Consider the following 26,789-nt stretch of genomic DNA (forward strand, 5'->3'; position numbering starts at 1 on the left):
CATAATTAAAAAAAAAAAAAAGAAAAAAGAAAAAAAGGGTGTAATCTGGGATCCTCTCAGGTCAACAGCCAAGTCCCCATTAAGCCTTTGGGGCCAGATGTCACCACAGTGTCACAGGCTACCCAACGGCTGAAATAAGGCTTCGTGAAGGCCCCCGGGCCATTTCAAAGGACACTTGTGACTCCCTGAGCAGTTTAAGAGTCTGCCAACACCTGTAACATCCCTGATGACTGTAACTGAAAGACAAGAGTCCCGTATTTACTTTGTGAATTACCCTGCATTTTATATCCTTGTTAAGTTCAGCAGCCAGCCCGTAACCGATTTCCTGTCTGCGTGAGTCTGTCATAGAGAGCGAGGAAAGCAGTAAAACGTTACGATGTTTCCTTTTTCTTTAATTAAGCCAATTTCAAATTGATCTTAATCCTTTCTCCCTCCACACCTTCCCCTCCCAACAGGCACAACGCTGAGTCCTTGGGCGGAACAGGGAGCTACAAACCCTGCCTTCACCTTACCTGAGAGAGAGCATCTCTCACAGTGCTCCCAGAGAATGCTGCTGGAAAGCTAACTGCAGGTACACCGAGTGAGCAGGGCTCCTACAAGGAACCGATAAAATACTTTTTTACCCCCATTTCCTATAGTTTATGCTCCACCCTTCCGGAAACCCAACCAACAAGCAAGTCGTGCATGGACCTGCTGGCCCAGAGGGGACAAAAACCATCCTCAAAAGACCCGAGGCTGATTTTGCTCTGCTCAGCCAGAGACCTGACGGCTGCCTGCTGGGCTAGAGATGTCCCCACAGCGAGGATTTACAAGTTTCAGCTCACAAGCAGGGCCGAGGGAGCTTGGGCCGGCTGATGAATTTATTCCACATCATGCTCTGCAACAGCTCAGCAGCTAATTCAAAACAGCTCTGGCACCGGGAGGAAAGGAAGAATCTAGAGGCAGTAACCGAGCCTGTCACCCTACCCCACGCCATCCCCAGGGCCAGGCCCTGTTCACAGCGACTCAAGAAGCTCCATTCATTCATTCACAGCCCTCCAAAACAGCCAGGCTTCACACAGCCTGGACCCGCAGGAGGAAACAGAGCGCTTTTAGCCACCAGGCTGCAGTTTTGGAATCCCTGTCTGGACCCCAGCCAAGTATGATCCTGCTCGTGCTTCGGCTCGAACTCAAAACACACCTGAGGGATAGCCCCACGAGCTCCATTTCCATGCAACACGTGACAGCGAGGGAAGCAAGCTAAAGGCAAGGATGGAAGAGTCACAGCCAGTGAGGAAAGATGCAAAAACGCAAAACCAAATTTAAGGAGGCTGCAGAAATCTCCACATCAGAACTGTACTCATTTTCTGTAACATTTAATGCCATTCTAGCAATATTGAAGGCAAAACAGCTAAAGATTTTAGAAATGTTACATGTACAGCGCATTACACCACGCTTAACAGCGAGACATTTTAGCAGGTGCTCAGGTATCTCTGTTTTATACATCGGCTTGATGGCTGCAGTGTGCTCGAGGAGCTTTCCAAGACTCCAGTCCAACAAGCTTGTTCTGTGTGTGAACGATTTGTCCGTGCAGCCTACCAAATGTACATTTCCAATCCAGAATCCAGCTGTGCTCATTTAACCTTGGCTCATACGCACGGGGAGTGTTCTCATCCCCAACGGCTGGGGAAATTCAGGGGGTAGAGTTCTGAAAAACACTGCTTTCAGGGCATGCTTAAGACAACAGAGAAAATCCTCAGTTCCACCAGCTGAATTATTCACCACAGCATCTTGTTTCACGGGGCTAGGAAGCATTCAGGTGTGCTGCAGCAGTTTTCACTGGATCTGCAGTCTACTCTGGCTCTGATTATCTCCCAGAGCATAAACTCTTTGGAACAGGAGCAGCCCTAATCAACGTCTGTACAGCTCCAAAGAAATGCTGCCTGTTTGTAATAATGCCTGACGTGAGCCTTGTTACACAGGCTCAGAGTATGACCTACGAGAGTCAGACGCTGCCATGAATGAACAAAGGTTAAGTTTTGAAATCAAGGAAATGCCACTGAAAGCACGCTGGGTTTAAATCTCTCCAGTGTACGTCTATGACTGTGAACTGAAATACTTCAGCTTGACAAACAACTGCCATTCAGTCACGGGGGAAAAGTGTTATTTCTACAACAAGCAGAACCTGGACCAGAAACAGCACACTCACGCTCTCCAAAGAGAAATGCTAAACTGTTCCTGGACAGAGGTGAAAGCCAATACCAGAACTGGAAGTACTGGTATGTGCGGCTTAACCCCAAAAGCCCGTGTTCTGCACCGGGTGAATGGTTTCTGACTTGGTGCTGGAACACGTTCTCAAAACCAGAATGGCAAAACCAGGTCTTTCTGGGCTGAGGCTCTTCTCTGAGACAGGGCTACCAGCCCTTGACAGAAGCAGAGAAGGAAAGACATCCAGCCAGTTCCACCTGCTTCTTGCAAACAGCAAGGGAGATTCTCCAAAGACCACACAGCGTCTGTCATTTCTTCCATTTGCTCCTGACAGTGAGTGCCGTTTAGATGTGCTAGACAAAATCCCACCCTCACACTCGTAGCTAGAGCCTCTTACAGTACTGAGGAGAAAAAAAAAAAAAAAAAAAAAAAAGCCAAGCTAGCCTGTTAAGCCTTACGCATCAAGCTGAGAAGTCACAGAACTCCCACAGGTCACCGTGGCCATCTTTAGCATGGATTCACCCCCGTGCTAGGCATGCCTCTCAGCTGCAAGTTCACCTCCTACTGCCAGAAGCATCAGTGCATTTTGTCACCCAGAAAACCCTTTCCCCAGCCCCAAGTATAACCTTGTTTTGACCAGAGTGCCAATCCCCCCTCTCCAAACTCGTACGTACCTGATCACAACCCGCATTCACCAGCTCCTGGAGCATCTGCCGATTCACCTCAACAGCTGCTGGAGTGCCCGACTCATTCGCGAAGGGCAGCAAAGAATATCTGATTTCTCGGAGAGCTTTCTGGTAAGGTCCAAACTTGGGCGTCTGTCTCATCTGCTGCTGCCTTGCAGCATCCTTCCCTACTAAAAGCTTCGGGTCCAGAGAAGTTTCGCTGCCCGGTCCGAGAGGCAGCCCCTGACCTGAAGATTTGGATGGTTGCTTTAAGCCTTCTCGAATCTCTTGTAGCCTTTGCCTGCTGTTTCCAGAGTATGTCGTAGCAGGGAAAGTCTTTGGCCTCATTGTTAATCCAGTTTTCTCTGAGCATAAATACAGCTTTATTCTTAGTTTTTTAGTTACTTCAGTTCTACAAAGTGTCGCTTGATGGTATCAATTTCTTGTAAACATAATCCTTCAAAGAGAAAAAGAAAAAAGGCAAAATCCCAAAGAGATCTCTGCCAACGTTTTACTTCAGCTCACGATCTTCACGTTTCCTACAGAAAACGAAAATCCTTGGAATCATCATTTTGCAGACTGACAGTGTCTGAAACAAAAGAAAATAGAAAGTACATGCAATTAAGTTGATATTGTAAACGCCTCTGAAGGGACAGCATGACAATTAATCAAGTGAAAGTGAATCAGGTTAACCTATTAAGCTGTCACAGCTGGATTCCCTTTAATTATTATCACTTTATCTGTTTGCAAGAATAGGATTTCAAAAGGCTTTCTCAACATAATCAAAGAAGCGTTTGTCTTTAAAGTTCTATTTTGAAAATAAAGGAAAATAAAAACCTCAGAAACTACAAAGTTTAGGAATTTCATACACTACCTAACCGTGGCAAGATTCCCACCCAATTGCATAACCAAGCCCTGGACAAGCCTATCCGATTTCATAATTAGGGAAGAGTATGCTCATGAAACATCTCCCCCCACACTTCACATTTTGTTTGTTTTACACTAACTGAGCTCAGTTTCAGAAGTTTATGAAAAAGATTTATAATGGAAATATTGATGACTCCAACCATAGCAACTTCTAGTATTTCAATAACAAAGCGAGTAACAGAAAGACAAGATATTTTGCCACTCCACATGAGTATCTTGGAGAAGTTTGAAGGTAAGAATTCTCCTCAGAACTGGAAGGAGGGGAGAAAAAGGGGGTGGGGGGCGTGACTGTGATATTTCCCTTAGCTGTGCCTAATAGGGAAGAAAGAGAAGATGGAGAAGGAGCTATTCAGTAACAGCAGGAAAGGCAGAGCCTGCTCAGTTAAGATTAAAACACAAAAGGCAAGGCTGAGATACAGCTGCACGCATCTCTTCTGGTGTGTGGCAGAGGACAGCTACACAACCACACAGCGGGGCTGAGCTGCTGCGTAGCTGGTGCTAGCCCTGCAGCACAAAGATACAGAAAGGATCCTTTATTCCCCGAGTCTTTGTGGCATCATCACAAAGCGGCACAGGTACCAGGGATGCATTTCAGAAGAGGATTAAGAGAACTCATCAGAAGCAGCACGTGCTATTGATGCTGCTTCCACAAGTTCACTTTTGCTGCTGCTAAGAGCACTTGCAAAGTGACTACGCTGCTGCTCAAGCCGCTTTGTTGAGAAGGCTGGAATTCTGCTCGGTTGTTTTGAAACCTCAGACACAGAAGGAGGTCAAACTCTGGATGGTATTGGTCACTCAGAAGTTGACAGATCTCTCTCTCTGTGTCCCATCCCCTCTTGAGAAGGGGGCTTCACTTCTGATCACCGCATTTTTGGCATCACTAAGAGCTTCTTCAGAAACTATTTTCTTCTATTTTCACACACTGACAATCAAACTCAATTGACTGCAACAACCATTCCTGTGCTAGCTACAGCATTCCCAGCAAAACGCCCATTTCCACACTTTTACCCTCATAGACAAGCAAACAGCTTAACATGGTGAAGGCTGAGGGTCTGGACACCATGAAGCCCATCATCACTTACTCACTAGCACAGGGTCTGCCGAGGTGGGGTCACGCTTTCCTCTAAAACCAAGCACTGAAAAAGGGAAAAGCAACAGCGAGGTCAGCCCCCAGACTCCTTTATGGCAGCTCACCACTTGGAAATGAAGGCTCCCAGTCTAATCACTTCAGATATTGTCCACATTATGCTCCTAACTACCTGTGCCATGCACAGTTCTACTGGGAAGTTTCCACACAGTCTAACACCAGCCCTGCCCAGGACCACACCTTAGCTGGAAGTGGCAGAGGTCTACACCGAAAGCTGGGGGATCAAACTGCCAGAGAACACACCAGGAAGGGCACACACATGGGAACAGCACATCAGCCTCTTGCTAACACTGAAAGGCTGAGCTATCTAGAGGTTACTTGTCATGAACTAAAGATCTGGAGCGCTAAGGATTGCCTGCAACCCTAACTCTCATAGAAGTCCACAAGTGACACAAACATCCACATTGGACAGGGGTTGTCACCTATTTTAAAGAAATAACAGCTTTGTCATATTTATATTTTGATATTTTTATAATAAATCAGCTATTAGTCAAGAAGAGATCAAGTTTTCACTATTCTCAGTGAAAGTAAAACCAACTGAAGGATCACAATGACAGAATTTTATCTACTTGGAGTTCAGCAACAGACAGTATGCAGCCTCAGTAATGCGTTAAAAAATAAAAAAATAAAAAAAAAAGATGGTATTGCAGCCTTTTAGGACATCATAACTAGCTAGGAGTTAAAAGATACAGAGCAATTAACCGGTCTGCAACTGTCCTTCCTCTTCTTACAGCAGCAGGCACCATATGGCTGGGTTTAGGAATCCGGGTTGTTCTTCCTCTTTTCAGCCCCCGTGCCAATCCTCAGGCCTGGGACGTGCGGGAAGAGCTCACGCCCCCCCCAGCCTTTCCCCACAAAGGGCTGCTTTCCCACTTACACACATGCTTCACATAAAGAACTTCGCTGACCTTTAGCCTAGGCTCGAGGCTAATAATGCTAGGTCAAGCCAGCTGGCAGCTTCTTCAGCTTACGTTCACAATACTGCTAACCCAGAAAGCAACGTGGATTGTTTAGACAGCATGAATGAGAGCAGCAACAACAGCAACTCCTGGAGCTGACGGTAAGCGTGCTTTATATTTTGCAGAAGTTTGGTGTCTGTTTCTTTAAAAAAATGTAAAACTAGATACACAAGATCAGCCAAGAAAACAGAACATTAAGTTTTACAGATGATGTACAAAGGAAGACAAGATACCTGCTTTTAAAAATCTTCCTGCGAATAAAAGGGCTGTATGCTTCAAAAGAAGCAGAGCGTCTAAGTATTTGACTGTACATCTGTGTTTGGCTAACTCCAAATCCTTCTAAAATTCACCTTGCCTACAGCATGAATATATCAGTAGCCTTCTTGCCATCACCAGATATATTTTTCAAATTCATTTTTGAGCTTCAAATCATTCTGACTAGATACTCCTAAGATGCTTTCTATCCAAAATGTTACATATCCTATGCTGATTAGAAGCTCATCCATTACTCTGGAGATAGAATATTCCAAATAAGAGTAGCAGCACTTTAATTACATCACAGTAGAACAATTTTTGAATAACTGGCATCTTTTTTCCCCCCCTCCTTTGAGGAATAGCAATAACTGCTCTCGCAGCAACCAACCAACCACACTGAATTTATATGCCGAGGTCTGTGCTCCCAGCAGCACTAGGCAGTCTCACCAACAGGCTGCACACGCTGGTGGCTCGGCAGGGCTGGGACACTGGCAAGAAACTGCAGCTCGGATGTGTTTTAAGAGCAAAGCCCCGAAGCCCGAGCTGGTGAGCTGCTCCCGAGCGTGCAACTCTGCAGGCACCACGGTGAGGAACCAGGGATGCCTGCAGAAGTAAGGAGCAAAGTTTTAAGAAGCTGACACAGCTGCCATCTCCCGCTCAATTTACTGGCATAGAATTGGGTTTTTCTGGCTCGTGAATTCACAGAAACACACGCTGGCCACTTAGCAGCAAAGGTCTGAGGCAGATCCAGGGAAGGGGGTTCAGGAATTCCACCACGATACAAACCTTTATGAGCAAACACACGCTGTAAGCAGCAAGGAGAACCGAAACGAGGACCTTCCCAAAACCATCCCTTCATCACGTAACAAAACCACCCCAAAGTAACTCCAAAACCACCCCAAAGTAGCTCCGTGCAAGCCCCAAGCCCCGTCCCAGCCCAGCGCTGGGGGGAAGCGGCTCCCCTTCATCCCCACCAAACCACCCCACGGCGGGACCTGGGCATTACGCACAACTTGTGCTGTTATTTTTATTTTTTTTTCCTTCTTTTTTTTTTTTTTGCGTCACTCGGGCGAGTGCCTGGGGAAGGGCAGGGGCCACCCTCCAGCCCAGGGGAGAGGCCGAAGGGCCGGATTTTGGCAGTGACCTTCAGCAGGCGGTGGGGCCGGGATGAGAGGGGGGTGGGGGGTTCAAACCCAGCCTGGACACCCCAAATCCCTTCCTTACAGCCCCAAACCCGTTGTTTTGGTGGGGAGAGCTCCCCAAAAACCAAACCTCCGGGCTGGGACAGAGGCCTCCTGTCACGGGGGGGGCACAAAATGTCGGGCAGGCGGCGGGGGGAGGCTGAAGGGACGGGGGGGGGGGGGGTGAGGGACACGGCACACACACACACACACACCAAATATCCCAAATATTTCCTCAGGCGCTTTTCGGAGGGGCTGAGCGGGGCGCTGCCAACTTTCTCCTCAGCAGAAAGCGTCGGGGAGGGAGGGGGGGGGGGGGGGGGGGGGGCGCACGAAGCAGCGGTTAAACTAAAAAATAAAAAAAGTATAAATAAAAAATAAAGTCACCCTGTCACCCTTCGCTCCCTACCTCACCTCCTCGGGCTGCCCGGCAGCCGGTCTCTCTCCCCCCCCACCCCGAGGCTCCGTCACGCAGCGGCTCGGCGGCGGCGGCGAAGGGCGGCGCGTCCCGCAGGGCTCGGGGCGCTCGCCTCCATCTTCCCCCTCGGCCGGCCCGGGCGCCGAGTGCGGGGCGCAGCCGGGACATTGGCGGCATTGTTTGCATTCCTCGCCCCACACGTGACCGCGCCGCCCGCGTCAGCGCACCCCTCCCGCCGCATACCAGCGGGGAGGGGAGGCGCTTGGCGGCGGGAATGGCCGTTACGGCTCCCTCAGTGTGTGTGTGGCTGTGTGGGGCTGTGTTTATAAGCACCGGTTGTGTTCTGTCCCCCCCAAAATCTCGGTTTTGACTCATAAACAGCTCCGCCTATCCCCCCCTCCCCTCCGTTCTCCTCACAAACAAGTCGTCGTGTCCCCCCCCCTCCACACTCCGCCATCTTCTTCCCCCCTCTCCTAGCCCGCCCCATCTCTCGTCCCCAGCCGCCCCAAAATAAAGCCTGAAAGTGGGCTCGATGGGTGGTGTTATCCCCACTGTGATGGGAGCCCAGCCCGCTGGCGGAGGGGCTTGAGCCTCGCTGAGGTGTGAGGGAAATGGCACCGCCTCAGCCCATGGCAGTGGTTGGGAAAGGTGTGAAGACAACGCACCGTGGTGTTTGTCAACGCACTGAATGCCCCAAACTCTTTTAAATCAAAAATTCTGAAGTAAAGATCTATTATTACCATTATCCCTTTCATTCTGAACTAATTCCACACATACACAAAGCACAGCATGTCACAGAGTCACAGAATCACAGAATTTCTAGGTTGGAAGAGACCTCAAGATCATCGAGTCCAACCTCTAACCTAACGCTAACAGTCCCCACTAAACCATATCCCTAAGCTGTACATCTAAACGTCTTTTAAAGACTTCCAGGGATGGTGACTCCACCACCTCCCTGGGCAGCCTGTTGTGTGGGCTTCAAGGTTTTTCTTCTTCAAGACTGTGGGCTCTTAGTTGCATGTGTGTGTGTGGGGGGAAACATTGCTTATTTTTAATGTATTTATTTTCATCAACAATGAGGAGACAAGAGGGTTATGAGGTGCCAGAGGAGGACGGCCAGGGAATTCACATCTGGATCAAAAATTCAGACCCAAGCTGCAATGGATTTTTGGATGCAGAGCTCATATTTGAGCTCATTACAGATGGAAGTGCCTGGATCCCAGCCTGTTTTTCATGGAAGGCTGAATATTCTGATTTTAGCTATCTCTCTGGTCTGTAACAAAGACAATTGTCAACTAGAAACAGCTCACCCCAAAAATATAGCAGTGCTGGGATCTGGGAAGAAGGTGAGAAGGCTGGCTTTGGCCCCCTCAGTGTGACAGGACACTAGCAATAACCACAGAACACTAACAAAGATTAAGAACAGTAAGAAAATAACCTCTTCTGTACATATGTATATAGTTAGATCATTAATGTGAAAGAAGACTGCAGTCTTGAAATACAACTTCAAAATCCTTGAAATCCTGGTGCAGAACTGGGAGTAGGAGCTCCGTGCCTGATTCATTGCAAAGGCTCCCTGCTCAGCCTGGAAAGGTTTCCCTGCCATGTGAAGGGGAAATATTGGTCCTGTGAACACTTAAGATGCACGGTTATCTTTAATTACATGAGCAGTCCCACTGTCTTCAGCAGGAATGAGAGCATGTATGAAGAGAAGTCTGTGCATAACTCTCTTTCTAGTATGGGAGCTATATTTACTGGCTTTTCTGAGCCATGGGGACTATTTTTGCAAGTAATGTTACTTATGGACAGTCCTATCTAAGGACATTTCTTTGGGATTGTTTATCATCCTTTTTTATGCTCTTCTTGCAAACTGCCAATAGCTTATAATTGACGCTGGTTTGGAAGGAGAAGGGGGTGAATGTTAAGTGACTGCAAATAGACTGCTATATTTCATGAGAAAAAATGCAGCCTGGTGCACGGAAATTGTTTAGCGTCTCATTTGAGGGCAGCCAGTTACTGTATATAAATTACTGTCGGGATTTCAGTAGTGTCCTTGACTGGAATATATTGCAGGGAGTAGGGGGGGGAGGGAGCTTCTGGCTCTGGGGAGCTAAAGAAACCCATTAGACTCAGAGCAGATTCCAGCATTGGCAGAGTATTGCAGGGTAAAGTGGTTCGTTTTGCAATCTTCAAATACCTGCAAAACTGAAGTAAATTTTAAATGATACGACAGATGCAGCACGGCTTCATTTTCTGAATTACTGCTGTGCTTAACCGATGAAGCATAGCAACGTGATTGCCCAAACCAGAGATTGCTCAATGGCTTGAGACCTTTTCCCAACAAAGTTCAGGCTGGCTTAAAGGAACAGCATCAAGATAAAAATTGCTTACTCTGTGCTAATACATTCTTTCGTAAGATTTGGTTGTCATCCATATTCTCAAATCTAGGTAAAACAGATCTGTTAATTTATTTTGCTCCATCTGAGCTGTTTGTTTTCCTTTAGCATTCCAATCCACCTGGGAATGAAACTCAGCTGCACTATTTCACCTCCCGGTTCCAGCCAGCTGCACTTTCTGAATTTCATGCATTTGCACAGAACTGCTGGGTTTGAATTCCCACCAGCAGCAGCAGGTACAAGAGAGAGAGGTTACATCTGCTCCCACAAAGTACCCGTGTTTGGCTGGTCCACCACAGATGAGGAGACTCTTTAGAGTATTTCTGCCTTTAGAAACTCAAGCTATTAGAAATCAAGTTCATTGAAAACACTAAAGAAATGGGATTCACTTAGCACGATACAACAACTCTGTTAAAACATGATTTGATCTTTGGTTTTGGAGATGACTCTGTATCAGTCAAATCTTAACTCCCAGCCTGTGCAAGGTATTGCCGCAGGGAAAGATGCTACGTAAAGAGAACAATACAATTTGTCTGCACCAGCAAATCCGTTTACAGGCTAGACCATGAGATCATAATCTGCCATGTGTAAGGGTTAGAGTGTTATTCATGGCTCCACTTACATGAGTTACTCTGCTGGCTCCGTGATCATTACAGCACCCAGCCCTCACCCGAGCAGCTTTCTGCCCCACTGTGTGCATACGCTGAGAGGCTGCACAGCTCCACAGCTCCATGGCTTCATCTTTTCTTCTTCCCCTCACCTGAGACAGCAAGGGAGGCAGGAGCTCTGTGCAGCTCTCTCCCATCCCCTCACCTCTATTGCAGTGAGTTTCCTCATGCCCTCCCTGTTCTCCTGTATCTCCGCTAGCTGGGCCACGGCGTGAGCTTCTAAGCTATTATATTTGGAACCCACGACCAAATTGTGCTGCTAAAAATACTCCTAGCAACCAAATAATTGTGATGTGGGTGGATGAACTTTTCTCTGCACAGTACCGGTAGTCAATAAAACCTTGAACCCATTCAGAAAACAGAAAAGGAAGATAAAGCAGGATCATCAGCCATGACTAGTTCTCTGCCAGTCTGTTTCAAACAGAGGAACACACACACAAAACGATGAGGAACATGTAAACATGTATGTGTGAGCAGACAGACAAAGAATTTGCTGACAGTGACACCCTTCGCTAGGACAACGTGTCTAGAACAAACCACTGTGATACACAGGGAACGATGTGCAGGGAAAGAAGACTGAGGTAAACATCACTGACACGTATTAAAATGAGAACATCTATTTTGCTTGCAGAGGGGTACTGGGGAATCGTTCTTCCCAAATCTCCAATGCTAAGCCAGTTAGAAAGAGGCATTCAAAGTCCAACACGGCACAGACAACGCAACCTGTGTGTAAATATAATGTATATGCTTACTGATGATGTAAAATGACAACCGTGACAGGCAAAATCAGGCTTATTTGTTCAGTAATTGGGAGGGTAAAAACCCCTAAATTCTAACTACAGCTTAGATTTGCTTTTTTCTTCTCAGTCAGGACTGTGTCTATGAGATCCATCACAGCATTTATTTTGGGTGTCAGGGGGGTAGCAAATCCAAGAGCTGGTTCTTTGGAAACACATTTGATTTCAACACAAAATGGGTGAAATAGGACGAATCTTGCTTTGAAACCGACTCAGCTTTGCAAAGGAAACACAAACCCAGGCTCACTTCACTGGGAAGGGCACTGTGGATGCTCGGACTGCCTGTACAGCCCTCACGCAGATTTCTCTGAATTTCCTCTGAATTTCACAAGGACCCATGTTCCTGCGTACTCTGCCCCCAGACTTGGTATCAATCATTGACTTCGGCCGGAGCCTGGGAGGGCAGCAGGAATGTCGTGGCTCCGTGTGGAATTTCCCCGGCACCAGCCAGCTGTGCTCTCCGTTTGCCAATCAATCAGCCAAATTTTCAAGTCCCTGCAGTCGGCCTGGTGACAATTCCTTCCTTCAGATGCGGCCCAGATGGCTGTTGAGCACCGTGGCCAACCACTTCCAAAAACGTTAGGAAATGTTCTCAGGCATCCATAGGCAGCGCCCTTCTGATCCTGGAGAAAACGAGAAGGGGGAAACGCAGGACACATGAAGCCCTGGCATCTGGCGAGGGCATCCAGCAGCCATCAATCTGGCCTGTAATTATCTTTTCATCAAAGGCCTGGCACGGAAGCTGTTAGCTTCTCCCAGCATAACAATACCCCCAGCAGGGCTCTGCCCTTCCTGCCACAGATGCCCAAATGATTCACACCCAAGACGGAAAGAAGAGGTGTGGGGGGAATGCAGGCCCTGGGCTGGTGCAGAAAGAGAGGGACTCTGGAACCAGGTGAGGACAAAAGCAGCCATGCAAAGTGGCTGCATGGGGAGGGAGAGAGCAGGAGAAAAATGAGGGAGCTGGGAGAAACGCCTGCCCTGGGGGAACGAACGAGGCACCTTTCTTCTCCAGTACCTGACCACACTTCAGGACTGTCAGCAAACCGCTTCGCTTCTGCACCTCAGCTTCCCTGTCTGTAAGGGAAGGGGGATGATGTGCACGTCTTGGAAGGACTCGGGAATCTCTGGATGAATGGCTTTCTCTGGGAGCTACCATTATTTTAAATTGATGCCTCAAAGCCCAGCAGCGTAGTTTAACATTGATTTTAAAGAAAGCTGTGCTCATTTCTCTGATAATTTCATGTACCTAGTTGGAAGCCTGGTATTAAAGTCCCGTGTAGCACTACCCACCAGAAAAATATACATTTTTTAAAGTTTCTATCTACTACCATTAGAATTTGACTGATCTAGTGACTGAATTTGGAAACTGTTGACTGCAAGGGAATTTATATTGCCACCTCTGCAATAAACTGCACTTATTTCAAGTCAATTTATCAAGAAAATGATGTCTTTGATGTTTTTCAGCTGTTAACCTGAAGCCAGTGTTCTGTTGTTTTCTGTTACCGACTTGGAGTACAGGAGGAGAAACCTCCGAATCCCTGTGATAGATTTGGTTTACAGGAAACATGAAATCTGGAAAGCAGAAAAAATGGTGCCTCATTCCCCGGGAATACAGACCCAAGTTATTATGTCGGTATGCAATGACACACACTTTGTTGAACAGCACATACATGTACATAGGGGAGATCTGAGAGTTTTTAGGTAGGACCCTGGAGAAAAGAAAAAGATGACATGTGAGACAGAGGCTGTGATCTTCACAAATGAAGCCCCAAACAGAAGTGAACAAAACTTGCAATTAATGACCAATCGGTGAAGCTAAACATCACATTCCCAAAAAGCACCGCCAGAAAGGTACCTACGAGATAGCTCACCAGAGAAACCAGCCAGGAGTTTGCCAGCAGGGAGGTTGTCAGCAAAATGTCCTATGGATGCAGCTGTTGCACCACCACACGGCTCAGATCCTCAGGGTTGGTTAGGAACCCACATCCATTTGGCTGCAAGCTGGACTGAGTCACGGGCATTAAACCATGATTACTCCTAACCCTTCCCAGAGCAAAACACCAAGACCTTTTCAGAAAGCCTCACGGTGTTCACGTCTTAGAAGCTGGTAAGATCCTCCTTGTCCTAAGACAAGGCTGAAGGTGTTGCTAGAGAGAATAAAGGTACTCACCAAAGATTTTAACAGCAAGGACTGTCAGTACAGTATCCTTGAAAATTAAAACTAGACAGGTTACCACCACCTCAGCTTACAAACACATAAAGGGTAGGATTGAGTCAGAAGTTAATAGGCTTTAAACAGGCTGTCATATCAGAAGGAAAAGCAGCACTGCAGAAAAGGACATCCCAAAAAGAAAGTGCCAGATCAGATATCACTTGAACACATTTTGGGTTCCCAACATAATGCACGTTTTAGGCTAGATGTGGGACTTGGAGGAAAGCATTTCTCTTCTGAGATGCTCTTGGATCAGCCAGAATCTACAGAAGCAGGGAAGTAGAGTTGGAGGATTATCAAAAAAATAGTGACCATGGTAATGAGCTTTGGATCAGATCTTTCAGCAAGACTTGGATCTTTCCCTGTAAGTCTTGTTATTATGACTAAATCAGCCCAAAAAAAGAAAAAAAAAAAAAGACAGAGAATTTCAAATGATTAAATCCTGAAAGAAAACTGGACGTGGAACAGAGTAAAGGAAGGGATGGGATAAAAAAAATGGGCACGGACATGTGTTGTGAAGTGCTATTAATATGTATTCAGAGACAATTAAATTAATAGTACAGATGGGCAAGGAAGTACAACCACGGATAAGAGAAAGACACACAGTTCAGAGGAAGAGAGCTAGACAGATTGCAGATTGACATCAGTAATGTACAATGGAAAGAGGGTGAGCCAATATAGAAGCAGAAATTTCAGCTGTAAGAGAGGTTGAACGATGTGCACTCAGATATTCCATACACGCTGAGTAAGACCACCACAGAAACAGGGATACAGGCCAGCTATAGGCAGAAGTGGTGAGCTTTAAAAAAAAAAAAACAACGCAAAAACGCAACTATTTTTGTCTCTGTTTTTATGAAGTCTGCTTTTGTATGAAAGCATGTGGGAAAGAGGTGACAGAAGTGACCATAAATTAAGACCATGCTACCACAAGGCAACCTCACATGGGAACAGCTACTAAAGAACATAGCCACAAGTGATGGTCAAGGATCAGTTAATCTTGCTGTAAGTGATCACAGCAATTGCTCCTGGAAAATACATAATAGGAGACCACTTCTTCAGAGGAGAGATTACATCTCTACAGGTAAGATGGACAGAGAAGTTGATGGGAGAAACACAACTGGTCTATATGAATGTTCACGAGGAGCACAGCAGTTCAGTGGCAAAGCTGGAACCAGAAACTCATCTCTGTGCCCAGCAACTAGATGGTACTGTCAGTAAAAAAACAACAAAAGGATGCCAAGCATGAAGAGTCAGAGGGGATGTCCAGCCTCTTGGTTCCAGGCTGTTGCCTGGACACAAAGCTCTAGGGGAAACCTGTAAGGCTGAGCTCTTTTCCTAGGCAGCCTGGAGAAATTCCGATCCTCCTCACCTCTTTGACACACGGTAATTTTCCAGGTGTGCAGTAAGCCCAGCGCTGCGTCTCATTTGCCTAAATAAACTGGCTGTTCTTGGCGACTGTGCCCAGCGAGCTGGCCCTGCCTTGGCATACCCGTCACGGCCGTACCGCGCAGCGGGGTGAGGCCGTGGCTGCTGTCTGCCGGCATCTCCGGAGCTCACTGCAGGGCTGCAGCACTGCCCTGCTCGAGCTCTGCTCAAAAATGAAAAATAAAATAAATAAAAAATAAAATGCCTTGGCCTGAATCCTGCAGATCGGTTACTATAATCATAACTGGGATGCATGGGGGTAACAATCTCCATGGCCTTTGCGACAGAAACATAACATTGCATGTTGGCACTTGGTCCTCCACTTCAAAACATAAAGCTTTATGGAAATCAGGATTACAGCCCCTAAAATGTTGTTGTGGGGAAATTCTGAGTAACCTCTGCATAGGAGCCTGCGAAAAATCCCCGACTGTCCGTAATGCCCGACTAGAATATTAGCACAGGATAGCGTAACGTGAAAGCAGTGCCCAAACTGTTTTACTCTAAAAATGCTTCAGAGCCGTGGGCTCCCACTTGCTGACTGTCATTATCACTGCTTGTCTCCTGGTCTTCCACCCAGTCTTTCAACCTACATCTATTTTGAACTCGCTTCCCACACCAGCCGCTGCTTTTAGCTCGCTTCAGGAGTACTCACGGGCTTATCAAAAAGCTCCGCAGCAGTCCTGGGCAGACTTTCCATTTTTTGCTATTTTCTCTCAGTCTGTGCTGTACGTCACCTTTGCATGCTGTGTTAAGAGCTCGTAAAACCTGAAGTCTGTGATTAAAGAAAAAAAAAAGAGGCTTTGAATGGCAGGGGTGGTTTTATTCATCACCAGTCACCCAAACTGCAGGATGGATATGAAGGGAATTACAAATAATTAAAATGCAGAATTTGGTTAACAATGAGAATCACTGCTTGCCCGACTCTGTAACTTAAATGAGTAGTCCTCTGTGAGGCTCGGGATATCGTAAACACAGAAATCGTGGAGTTATTGTACTGTAAATCCCAGTGAATAGTGACACACGTCACAGCAGGTTGTTTTAAGTTGTTTTTCGTGACAGCGTGAAAACACCTCAAGTGGCCCTTACTTTGCTGTCACCATGACTACAACTCTCTGCCACAGCCTTTTCTTGCTCCAGGTGCTGTGAATTCAGGTGTTTACAGTCACTCTGCAGGCTCCCTGTGCCCCTTTTAGCCCACCAGTTCAGTCTAATTGCTCTTTCATCTACTTTCCCCTCCCGATACGATCACATTTAACTCCAAGTGCTCTATAACACCTTGCAATGCCAAATCCTTGCAGCAGGGCAGGCTCAGGGTGCTGTGAGCTTCTCTGCACGCTGGGTCTGTTTAACTGCCCACAGCGTACGAAGCAATAGGGGTGTAAAAACCTCAAGTCACTTTTTAAGAAGCCTTGTGCCCGGCTGTATTGGTGCAGCGGGAGATGTTTGGCTGCCCATCACTCTCCTGCCCAGCACGCCCCGGCATTTCTGCTGTGTCTTCCTAGTGCGGAAATGATTTTGTATCCTGTCCGTGACTGCCCAATCTCACATTCCTGTTTTGTTTCATTTTTAATTTCTTCTCTTGAAGTCCCTGTTGCTATTACATATCCATTTTGCCTCAAATGTCTTTTTTCCTAGTATAAAAGTATCAGTTCTCTCTAAATCTGCTCTTGGTACTCAAGTTGTTTTCACTTCTTTCATTTCATTGCATATAACCAGCCTCTCATTACAGATCTGATCTGAAGCTTGTCGTTTCTGCCTTGGTATCTTTGTCATCTTGCAGTGGCCCTTGCTTTCTGATCACCATGGCTACGATTATTCCCTGTGCTCCGGCCATTCCTCGCTGCCGCTGCTGTGATCCGCACGTCACTGTGCCACAGGCTCCCTTGGAGTCCCCGTAGCGTAACCAAGAGGGGGGCAATCGACACCCTTCTCCCCCACACTTTCAGGACACCATCTCCCTCCTTAATCCTTTCATTGGCTTCCTGCCTCCTCGCTCCCAGGGAGCTCTCTCCTCTTGAGTTTTCCTCTCCTGTTCCCCTCCAGTGCCCACTTCCCACCCCACCTCTCGGCTCCTCCCAGCTGCTCTTCGGCAGCCTGCATTTATGTTGGTCGCTGTGTGTGGATACAGGGACATTAACAGCAGCTTCACCGGGAGGAGAACTCACGCGCAGGTTGATTCCCCGACTCCTTGAAATCATCTTTGAGGTCCTCAGCAGGCTGGAAAAGAAACCCCAGTGTTTCCGAGTGGCGTCCCATCCTTCAGCCCCCGGCCCCTCTCCCTCCTCAGCTCCGTCCTCCAGCCTCCTGCCCTGCTGATTCTTGGTCCCTGCAGGATCTATTTTTTCTCCCAAGACAACTGCTTCATGGTTTTTCTTGACCATGTTTGACTCCGAATTCTTTGGGGATGAGATTAGTTCACCTTTATAGTGCCGTGTAAGTGCTTATCCCATCATAATTATAGGAGCCAGCGGCTCAGACGTGCCGTGCTGTGCTCGGGGAGGAAGCAGACAGATTTCCGTGCGTCATGCAGAAGAAAGCGACAGGCTGTGTTTGCTCGCTAATTAAAACATCTCGGTGACTTTAGCCTGAGCAATATCAAACTGCCACGGATAGCCTACATGGGCCTCGGTGAAGATTTCAGACAAGATCTCCTGCCAGAGCTGACGAGATGCCCTGGTAACAGTGACGGTCAGGGTGAAGCGCAGGAACAGAAAGCATGGCCCTGTCTGTCCCCTCACCTTCTGGGGCCTTAAATGTTTCCAGAAAGCTCTTTGTGTCCTAAAGTTTGAAATACCCCTCTCATTTTTTCTGGATTTCTTGCCCTGACAGGTTCAAAGGCCCTTGGGCCTCCTTCCACTGAATTAAACACAGCATTGGCTGGGTAATGGTCACCTCTGTCCTGAGCCAAGGAAGGTCCCAAGGGCCATGGTGTGTTAATCCCGGGTAGCACCCGGCCTTCTTTTTGGCTGCTTTTGTTTGTTTGTTTGTTTGTTTGTTTTCATAATTAAGCAAAGTGTGGGTCAGCCTTGGCCCACACTGTTACACCCAGACTCACCAGAACAAGAGTCAGTGAGCGAATATGAAGGAAATTTAGTGAGGCTGTACAGCAGTTCAGTAATTTACCATGAAGATAAAGGGGATCTGCACTGATATCAGGTCTCTGGTCACTGCCTGCCGGGTCGGAGCTGGAAGGGGCTGTCCAGAGAGGCTGTAGGGTCTCCGTCCATGGAGATATTCAAAACCTGACTGGGCCTGGTCCTGGAGCACCTGCTTGAGCTGACCCTGCTTGAGCAGGGGTTTGAAGAAGCTGATCTCAAGAGGACCTTCCCCCCTCAGATAGTCCGTGGCTCTAGGAGCCGTGCTTTGCAGCACCTCCATCCAGCAGAGAATTCCTATGTGGGCTGCAGAGGCCTTTGTCTGAAGTCGAAGCAGGGTGGGGGCAGGAGGAACCCCATTCATCCCGGCATGAAAGTTCAGCCGGGGAATTGTTCCTCCCCTAACCTTATCCTCTCCTATTCACGTTTTTGGTGACTAACCCTTGGGAACCCAGAGCTCAGCGGGCTGAACTTATTCCCGGGCCAGGCGTTATGAAAGCGCCCTCTGAGGCAGTTTCCTCTCCCGCTGCCACACCATTGAAGGCAGCCCTGACCTTCGGGGACCACCCTCCTCAGGAATGGAGGCTTATTCAGCCTGCATCCTGTCTGCCAGCCACACGCCCCTCCTGAGCAGCCGGTGAGGGGCCTGACCGTGCGTCTCGGCCTGTTCCCACTCCCGGAGCGCTGGCATGTGAGGGGGGGACGCAGCTGAAGCTAGATCCATCCCACAAAACCTGCCAGAGGTGTCAGCAGCTTGGCTGGCCTCAGAAGGAAAACACACCCTTTGGGGATTGGCTTGCATATCGGGCCGAATGCTGCGTGTAGGAAGCGGGGATCTGGCTGCCGCTAATCCTTATTCCAGATAAGCCCTTTGAAGTGCGTGTACGCTGCAGGCAGGGCCAGCCTGGCAGCTCTGCCAAGTCGGTGAAACGTTTTGACAGCGACTGCTTTCCTTTTCCCCCAAACAACAACTGGCTCTTGTTCTGCCTATTTTAATCCTGAAAAAAAAAAACAACAAACCACCCCAACCCTTGTCGCGTTTCCGTCCTGCTCTCCATTACCATGGGTGAACACCATTGCCACCGCAATTTCCCTCGTGCATGAATAAAGGGGAAAATTAATTCTCCCTTTTGGGGAAAATTAAATGGAAATCTCCCTTTTCTCCATGCCCAGCCCCACTGGTCTGAGCACAGCGCCTGTCCCGGGTTTCGTACTGGTCCCAGCAAGAGGCTGGTGAAAGAGGGCAGGCTGCGGAGCCCAGAACAGCCTGTGCTTGCTGTTCCTCATGCCAGGGGAGAGTCAGCACAGTCCTTCCCCGCAGAGCATCACAGGAATGTCAGGCTGGGAAGGATCTAGTGGAGGCTGTCCCTCTTCACCCTGGCAGATTTTTGTCTGGTCTTAAAAACTCCAGCGCTGGAGATTCCTTGCATTTCTCCTTGGCAGCTCGGTCGAGTGTTTCACATTGTGTTTGAGGGTTCTCCGTGCACAGATATCTAGGGGGGTTCTTTTTCTGCCCAGAAAAAGAAATAAAATAAATGCCTGCACAGATTTCTGAGGATTGTCTGTGCTGTAGCTGGAATAGGAAGGCCACGCATTTGGGAAAATTGGACGTCTCCCCAGGATCTGTGCTGACCTATTGTCCAACATGTGCGCAGGAAACTCGACCAGGAAGCACTGCTCTGACTCTACGCGATGCAGTTGCTCGGTGAAAACACGGCAAATTCACGGCGTCCCCAAAGCATATCTGAGTACAGAATCCGAGGGGAAGCACTGGATTTACTGCGTGGGCACTGGAAAGCGTGACAGGAGCAGGCAATATACACCAAAACTGCGATCCTAAAGACATGCAACACCAGTTTTGTGGTGCCTAGGGTCTTACGGGCTGGCATTACTGCAGTTTTGTGCCCTGCTTCGGGTCCCAGTCATCCATTGCAGCCCTATGGGGCCTCAACCTTTGCTTTCTTCCCCAATTATTTTTCCTCCCCATATCAGACTCACTCACCTTGGGCACCCTGACGTGCTGGTCCCAGTGCTGCTGCCCCACTGTGTGGGGGGACAGAGCTCTGGGGTGAGCAGAGGAGGAAAACCAGAAGGCACCAGGTGAGATGGGCAGAAGGAACGAGTGATTTTGGGGGCAGTACTTCCCTCCTTGTCTTCCAGCACCCCTCACGGCTACGCTTTTATACCAAGGCACAGCTCTTTGCATGACCTCAGGGCGACCTAGAAAAAGGGGAATTCCACAAGAAATAATGTTTTGCTTTTCTCTTGGGCTTCTTTCAGCCCAGCCAACAAGCAGTTATGCTGGTCTGACCCAAGCTGCCATTTGGCTGCCTCTCAGCAGAAGTGAGGGGCTGGAACAAAAGTGTTGTAGATGGGTGCTGCGATGAAGGCCTCACTGTGTGAAGCCACAGCGCGAAAGCAGCGGTCTCTTCACGCCCAAATTAACCATATTCACCCATTAAATTTCTCAGTGCAGCCTTCCACTGAAGGGAAGGGTGGCATTTTTTCTTGAAAAATCACATTGTTTTGTTAGCAAATAAACTAAGGTTTGACACAACATCCGCCATGTCTGCCAGATCAGGAGGGTTTTCTTTCTTTTCTCTGACTCTTTTCATCCTTTTTTATTTTATTTATTTTTTTCTTCCACTGTTATTCTCTTAACTTAGGCTAGACCATCCTTTAGCAGCAAGTCAGTGACTTGCTTTGGGCAAAACAATTTGTACACTAGATTTATTGTCTTCCTGCTTGGATGTCCGTCTTGTAATGTCTTCTGCATACAAGCCCATCCAAGTTTCTTTCTCTCTTTTTTCCTCTTTACTTTGGGCTTAGTGTTTTGAAGGAAGTTGATCAAACTGAGCATTCTTGTGAACTTAAGCTCGGTTGCCAAGAATGTAAGTGATTCATCCCCCTGCAAGGAAAAGTGCTGGCAATAAAACATCCCCCAGTCCCCTTTTTTTACATGCAAAATACTGTTAGTACTCCAAACAAGCAAATCTTGTTACTCAGAACAAAGTGTTACGCTATTAATTGCATGACAACTAGAATTCTTAAAATACTTTCAACCTCTATTCTTAGAAGAAGGAAATATTACCAGCAGAGGCCTTGAAGCTGATGAGATGTCAATTACGAGTGCTAGTACGCACAATGAAAAGGTGCCTTGCCTCACATCCTTCATATTGTTACTTTATCCTCAGCAGGACCGAATTCCAGCAGTTTTTCCTTCAGGCTTTGTGTCACAGATATTTTAAGAACCCTTCAGGGAAACGTGAAATAATTTCAGGTGGAAAAACTGTGCTATTTGCTTTAATGAGGACAGCACGGGAGCTGAACGGTCTGTTCGGCGAGGGCGGTTTTCCGTCCCAGCTTGTCCCCAGGTGTCCCCTGGTGTGGCAGAAGTGGTCTGTGCCTTGGGGCCACTTTGCAGGCTCCCAGAGGAGATCCCTCAGAGGGGTTGTCTGTTGTTCAACAGTAAATAAAGGTGGCTTTGCGTTAAACATGTTTGTTTGTTTGCTATATACCCAGGAAAGCAGGGTTTATCTTTTCTGGGAGTCTTCCTTTAAAAGCTATGGCATTTTAAAAAAGGGTAGAAAGGAGGACCTGGGGAACTACAGACAGGTGAGCCTCGCCTCTGTGTCTGGGAAGATCATAGAACAAATCCTGGAGGCAACGTCAAGGCACATGCAGGACAAGGAGGTGATCTGTGACAGCCAGCATGGCTTCACCAAGAGCAAATCGCGCCTGACCAACCTGGTGGCCTTCTGTGATGGAGTGACTGCATCGGTTGGCTAGGGAAGACCGACCAATGTCATCTAACTGGACTTCTGTAAGGCCTATGACATGGTCCCACATGATATTCTGATCTCCAAATTGGAACGATATGGATTTGTAGGGTAGGTGGTATCCACCCTCTGGTGGATAAGGAATTGGCTGGATGGCCGCACCCAGAGAGTGGTGGTCAGGGGCTCTCTGTCCAGGTGGAGACTGGTCACAAGTGGTGTCCCTCAGGGGTCTGTCTTGAGACTGGCACTTCTCAATGTCTTCATCAATGATGTAGATGATGGGATTGAGTGCACCCTCAGCAAGTTTGCAGATAACACCAAGCTGAGTGGTGCGGTTGATACCAAAGAAGGAAGGGATGCCATCCAGAGGGACCTGGGCAAGCTTGAGAATCGGGCCCATGTGAACCTAATGAGGTTCAACAAGTCCAAGTGCAAGGGCAAGGTGCTGCACCTGGGTCAGGGCAATCCTGAACATGAGTAGACTGGGAGAAGAACTCTTTGAGAGCAGCCCTGCGGAGAAGGACCTGGGGGATCTGGTGGACGAAAGGCCCAACACGAGCCAGCAGTGCGTGCCTGCAGCCCAGAAGGCCAACTGCATCCTGGCTGCACCAACAGAGGGGTGGGCAGCAGGTGGAAGGAGGGGATTGTGCCCCTCTGCTCTGCCCTGGTGAGGCCCCACCTGGAGTGCTGCGTCCAGGGCTGGGGCCCCCAGCACCAGAAGGATGTGGGGCTGTTGGAGCAAGTTGAAAGGAGGGTCACGAAGATGGTCAGAGGGCTGGAGCATCTCTCCTGTGAAGAAAGGCTGAGAGAGCTGGGGATGTTTAGCCTGGAGAAAAGAAGTCTTCAGGGAGACCTCACTGCAACCTTTCAATACTTAAAGGGGGCTTATAAAAAGCCCACATTTATAACTCACTCTCTTATGGAGAGTGAGTTTTTGCTCGGGTAGATAATGATAAGACAAGGGGGGATGGTCTTAATCTAAAAGAGGATAGATTTAGATTAGACATGAGAAGGAAAATCTTTACTGTAAGGCTGGTGAGGCCCTGGCACAGGCTGCCCAGAGAAGCTGTGGATGCCCCATCCCTGGAGGTGCTCAAGGCCAGGCTGGATGGCGCTTTGGGCAACCTGGGCTGGTGGGAGGTGTCCCTGCCCATGGCAGGGGCGTTGGAGTTTGATGATCTTTAAAGTCCCTACCAACACGAGCCTTTCTATGATTCTACGATTAAGACGTTGCATTGCTGTTTGGCATAGCTTTGTCTTTGTTCTTGGCTGGGCTGGAAAACAGCATACACAAAAGAATAATTTCCCACATCTTAGCAGTATCTCTGTGCTCAGTCAGTGACACATAGGTAGGACCAACAACACTGCCACCTGACATCTTCCAAACCTACCAAGGGCCAGCTGCTCTTCAAGCACCTTTCACCATCCATTCACTTGGCCAGCAAGTCAACCACAGCCCTAGTCCTGATGACTGGGATTGTGGGATTGCAGTCCCAGCAGGAAACTGGAAAACTTGTTCAAGCAGCCTGAAGAAAATGGGTCCAGCATCCAGTGTGTGTAGAGATAAAGGAGCTGTACAACTCACAGCCCGAGGAGAGCAGGAGGATGAACTTCAGCACCCCAGAAGCAAGCACACAGCCCTTTCTTGGTGGCCTTCTGTCACTGACCCCACCAAGAATCACCAGCTCAAGAAAAGGTGCTCAAAGAAAGTGAAATGAAAAAGTGTTCATCCATGTCAAGGCATTCCTGGTGCAAGAAGGAAAAACAACTTCTCCATGACTGGCCAGGGAGTTCATCTGCCATGTAAACAGAAAATTGTGACAAATATGTGACATCTTCATCTGCCAAATCATTTGCATCCACTGGCCGTAGTTCAAAGAATTGTGAGCTATATTAACACAAACGCACAAATCTCCCCACTTCATTTGCAGCCCAGGATGGATTAACACTCATGAATTTCTCATTCCGACAACTCCTCATGGGTTCTAATCAGAAACCAATTAATAACATCTACAGACTATCATTTCAGCTTCGGTCTTGGCTAAAATCCTTTCAGAGTCTCCTTCCTGTTACTGCCTGAGGCATTTGGTCAGAGCTCCATGCTGCTCTGGGTGAAGACAGACCCATAATCAGCAACAGAGTTGCTGCACTTTAACAGCATTTTAACATCTGGCCTGTACACCAGAATTTGAACATAAAAGTTTAGCAATAACTGTGCCCTGTGTTCTTAATATTTCACTTTTATGTACTCAAAACATTGTGCTTACCTAATTGATCTCGAACAGTCAGTAAATCTAGCTGTACCTCAAGTAATAGGACTTTTGCAATTCTTGTATTTGAAAGTTTCACCTCCTTTCATATACGGTACCTCTTTTTCTATTGTTTCATTCCCCTACCTCCTTTTTAAAGGTAGCATTAAGTGATAACAATCTTTAAAAAAATCTGAACACTGCATTAAATTGGTGTATCAGCTGGCAATTATTACGCCTTTGCATTCCTCAGGCCCAAACAAAACACCAGAGCGTATTTAATCTTGCTTCATCTTGACAAATCAAACCTAGGAGGTGTGGAAGAGCCATTTCTCTTGTTCTTCTGTGCCCTAAAATTTAATATAAATGGATGTGAATTGGTCTGAGCTTTGTAACAGGGATAACAGAGTATAAAGCTGACTGTGAAGCAGTGCCAAGTTAAGGTCTTCTTTTTATTTTTTTATTTTTTTATTTTTATTTTTTATTTTTCTTCTATTCACTTCTTTTTAAATAGTTGATTTCTTTCCTTCCACTTTCTTCATTTACAAGAATTCCCCCCCAGCGATTCAGCAAGATGCTTATTTATTTTTTGGAGCGTTACGCTTTCGCACACAGCTTGTGAAAACAAGACAGAGCCCTGCACAGAGCGGTTTGAAATGTCACGGTCTGTCACACTGCCACAGAAAATGTCACAATGTCCAGCCTGCTGCTGGAAAGCACAGGTTATGGGCAGATGTCGTGTTCTGGCTCCAGCCGTACCACCACAAGAGGATGCCCTTTATCACCGTTCCCTCTGGCCCACTGATGTGCCAGCGGAGCTGCTGTGCGAACCCTTCCCCTTCCTCGCCCATTCCAGGCAAGATCATGGTAAACAATCTGAAGTCTGTGCTAACCTGTCTCACATGAGTAAGCAGTGAGGCAGGGAACAGCAAGAAATGCAAAGGCAGCGCCTTCTTCCTGCTGGCACCCTGGCAGCAGCGTGCAGCTCGGCCTTCCTGTGGGAGAGCTTCCCCAGCATCTTTTGCCATGTGCCAAACGTAATGTAAAACAGCTAATAACAATAGGCACTGGTACATAAAGGGAATCTTCTTTCCTAGCCCAAGGAACAGGCATGCACAAATTTTCCATCAGGTTTTCTTTCAAAGAAATTGTGATCTGGGGAGCCGAGGTGATTCTGCCTCGCACTGTGCCTCCGGGACGTTCTGTTTTACTGGCACCGCTCCCGCCACTATCCTTAAGATTATGTCAGTGTTTCCACTAAGCGCCGTGTCTCTGAGGGGCTTACGGTAACCAAGCTGTCAGAATGCATTCTGGGCTCCAACTTCACATATTGTAAATTCCCAGGGATGGATATTTCCTTTCTTCAAGAAAAAAAAAAAAAAAAAAAAAAAAAGAGTTAATTGATATTGCAATACATAAAACACTGCATTCAGAAATGAATTGGGTTTATGTTGCACTATTCAAAATGTTGCGAGTAATTTATAGCAGCCAGAATGTCCTGGTGGCAAAAAAAAAAAAAAAAAGAAAAAAAAAGAAAAAAAAGGAAAGTTAGAGAGTTGTGTTTTCTGCCCTGCATGTTCAGCCACAAGAGGTTTTCCTGAGATGCAGATGGGCTGTCTCGGGGTGCTGAAGCTCTGCTTTACGCTCCACAAGGCTTGCCACATGGAACTACTTATTTTGGAGAAAAGTTTCGCTCAGCTCTTTATGGTGATGTTTTTGGAAGCAGGACACATGTAACGGATTACACGACATCACCCTCTGTTATGAAGGATATGGCACCGCTCTCATAAACTTTCTGCGTGGTTCTGGGAGCCCCAGAACAAGGCTGAATAAAATATGACTGCTGTTGTGGCTGTAGCCTGACAAGAGAGGGTTCATGTATCAGCAGCTAAGTTGTCATTAAAGAATCAGCGTGACATGCCACAGACACGGGGAGCTTCTCTGTGTTAAGACCTCTCATCCTGGGCCAGAAAAGAGAAGGGAATATCTCGTCTGGGTGTGTGGGATTCATCTTTATGCTTCCATTATTTTCAGTAGGAACTGTGCACACCACAGCCTGGAAACCTACAGAGATGGATGGCAAGCTGAAGAGCAGCATACCCAGGGAGCCGTCAATAAAATGTATGTGCTTGCACACTTGGATCTCTTGGAATTTACTTTAGAAGAAAAAGCTTGACTCTTTTAACATTCTTCTATATGGGAAGGGAAAATACAGATATTTTGGGGGAAGGTGCTGGAATAACCACCAACCCAGCCTGTTAATGCTTATTCACAGAAGTGTTCCCACCAACACAAGAGCAGGACTGCGTGTATCCGATGTAGATGCTCACCTCCTTCTCTGACTTCTTCGTGTCTTGTTCAAGGATGGGATCACATTGGCCTAGGAAACAGCTAGGGAAGGGCTTTGCCTGCAGAGGAAACACGGA

General features: G+C 47.4%; 1 protein-coding gene across 2 annotated transcripts in view; it reads right to left on the minus strand.

Moving 5' to 3' along the window:
- Window positions 1–8,016, minus strand: part of LATS2 (large tumor suppressor kinase 2) — a 42,942-nt gene extending 34,926 nt beyond the window's left edge. Inside the window, exons 1-2 of one of the 2 annotated variants that reach the window (XM_068671179.1) lie at window positions 7,736–8,016; window positions 2,862–3,441 (exon numbers count right to left, since the gene is read on the minus strand). In XM_068671179.1, the coding sequence (XP_068527280.1) occupies window positions 2,862–3,200 (339 nt within the window). In that variant the 5' untranslated portion in view covers window positions 3,201–3,441; window positions 7,736–8,016. Of the gene's footprint in view, window positions 1–2,861; window positions 3,442–7,730 lie in introns of both variants that reach the window. The other variant, XM_068671190.1, reaches the window with a different exon arrangement.
- Window positions 8,017–26,789: the final 18,773 nt, after the last annotated feature.

This window comes from Anas acuta, chromosome 1 (genome assembly GCF_963932015.1).
Source record: "Anas acuta chromosome 1, bAnaAcu1.1, whole genome shotgun sequence".
NCBI lineage: Eukaryota > Metazoa > Chordata > Aves > Anseriformes > Anatidae > Anas > Anas acuta.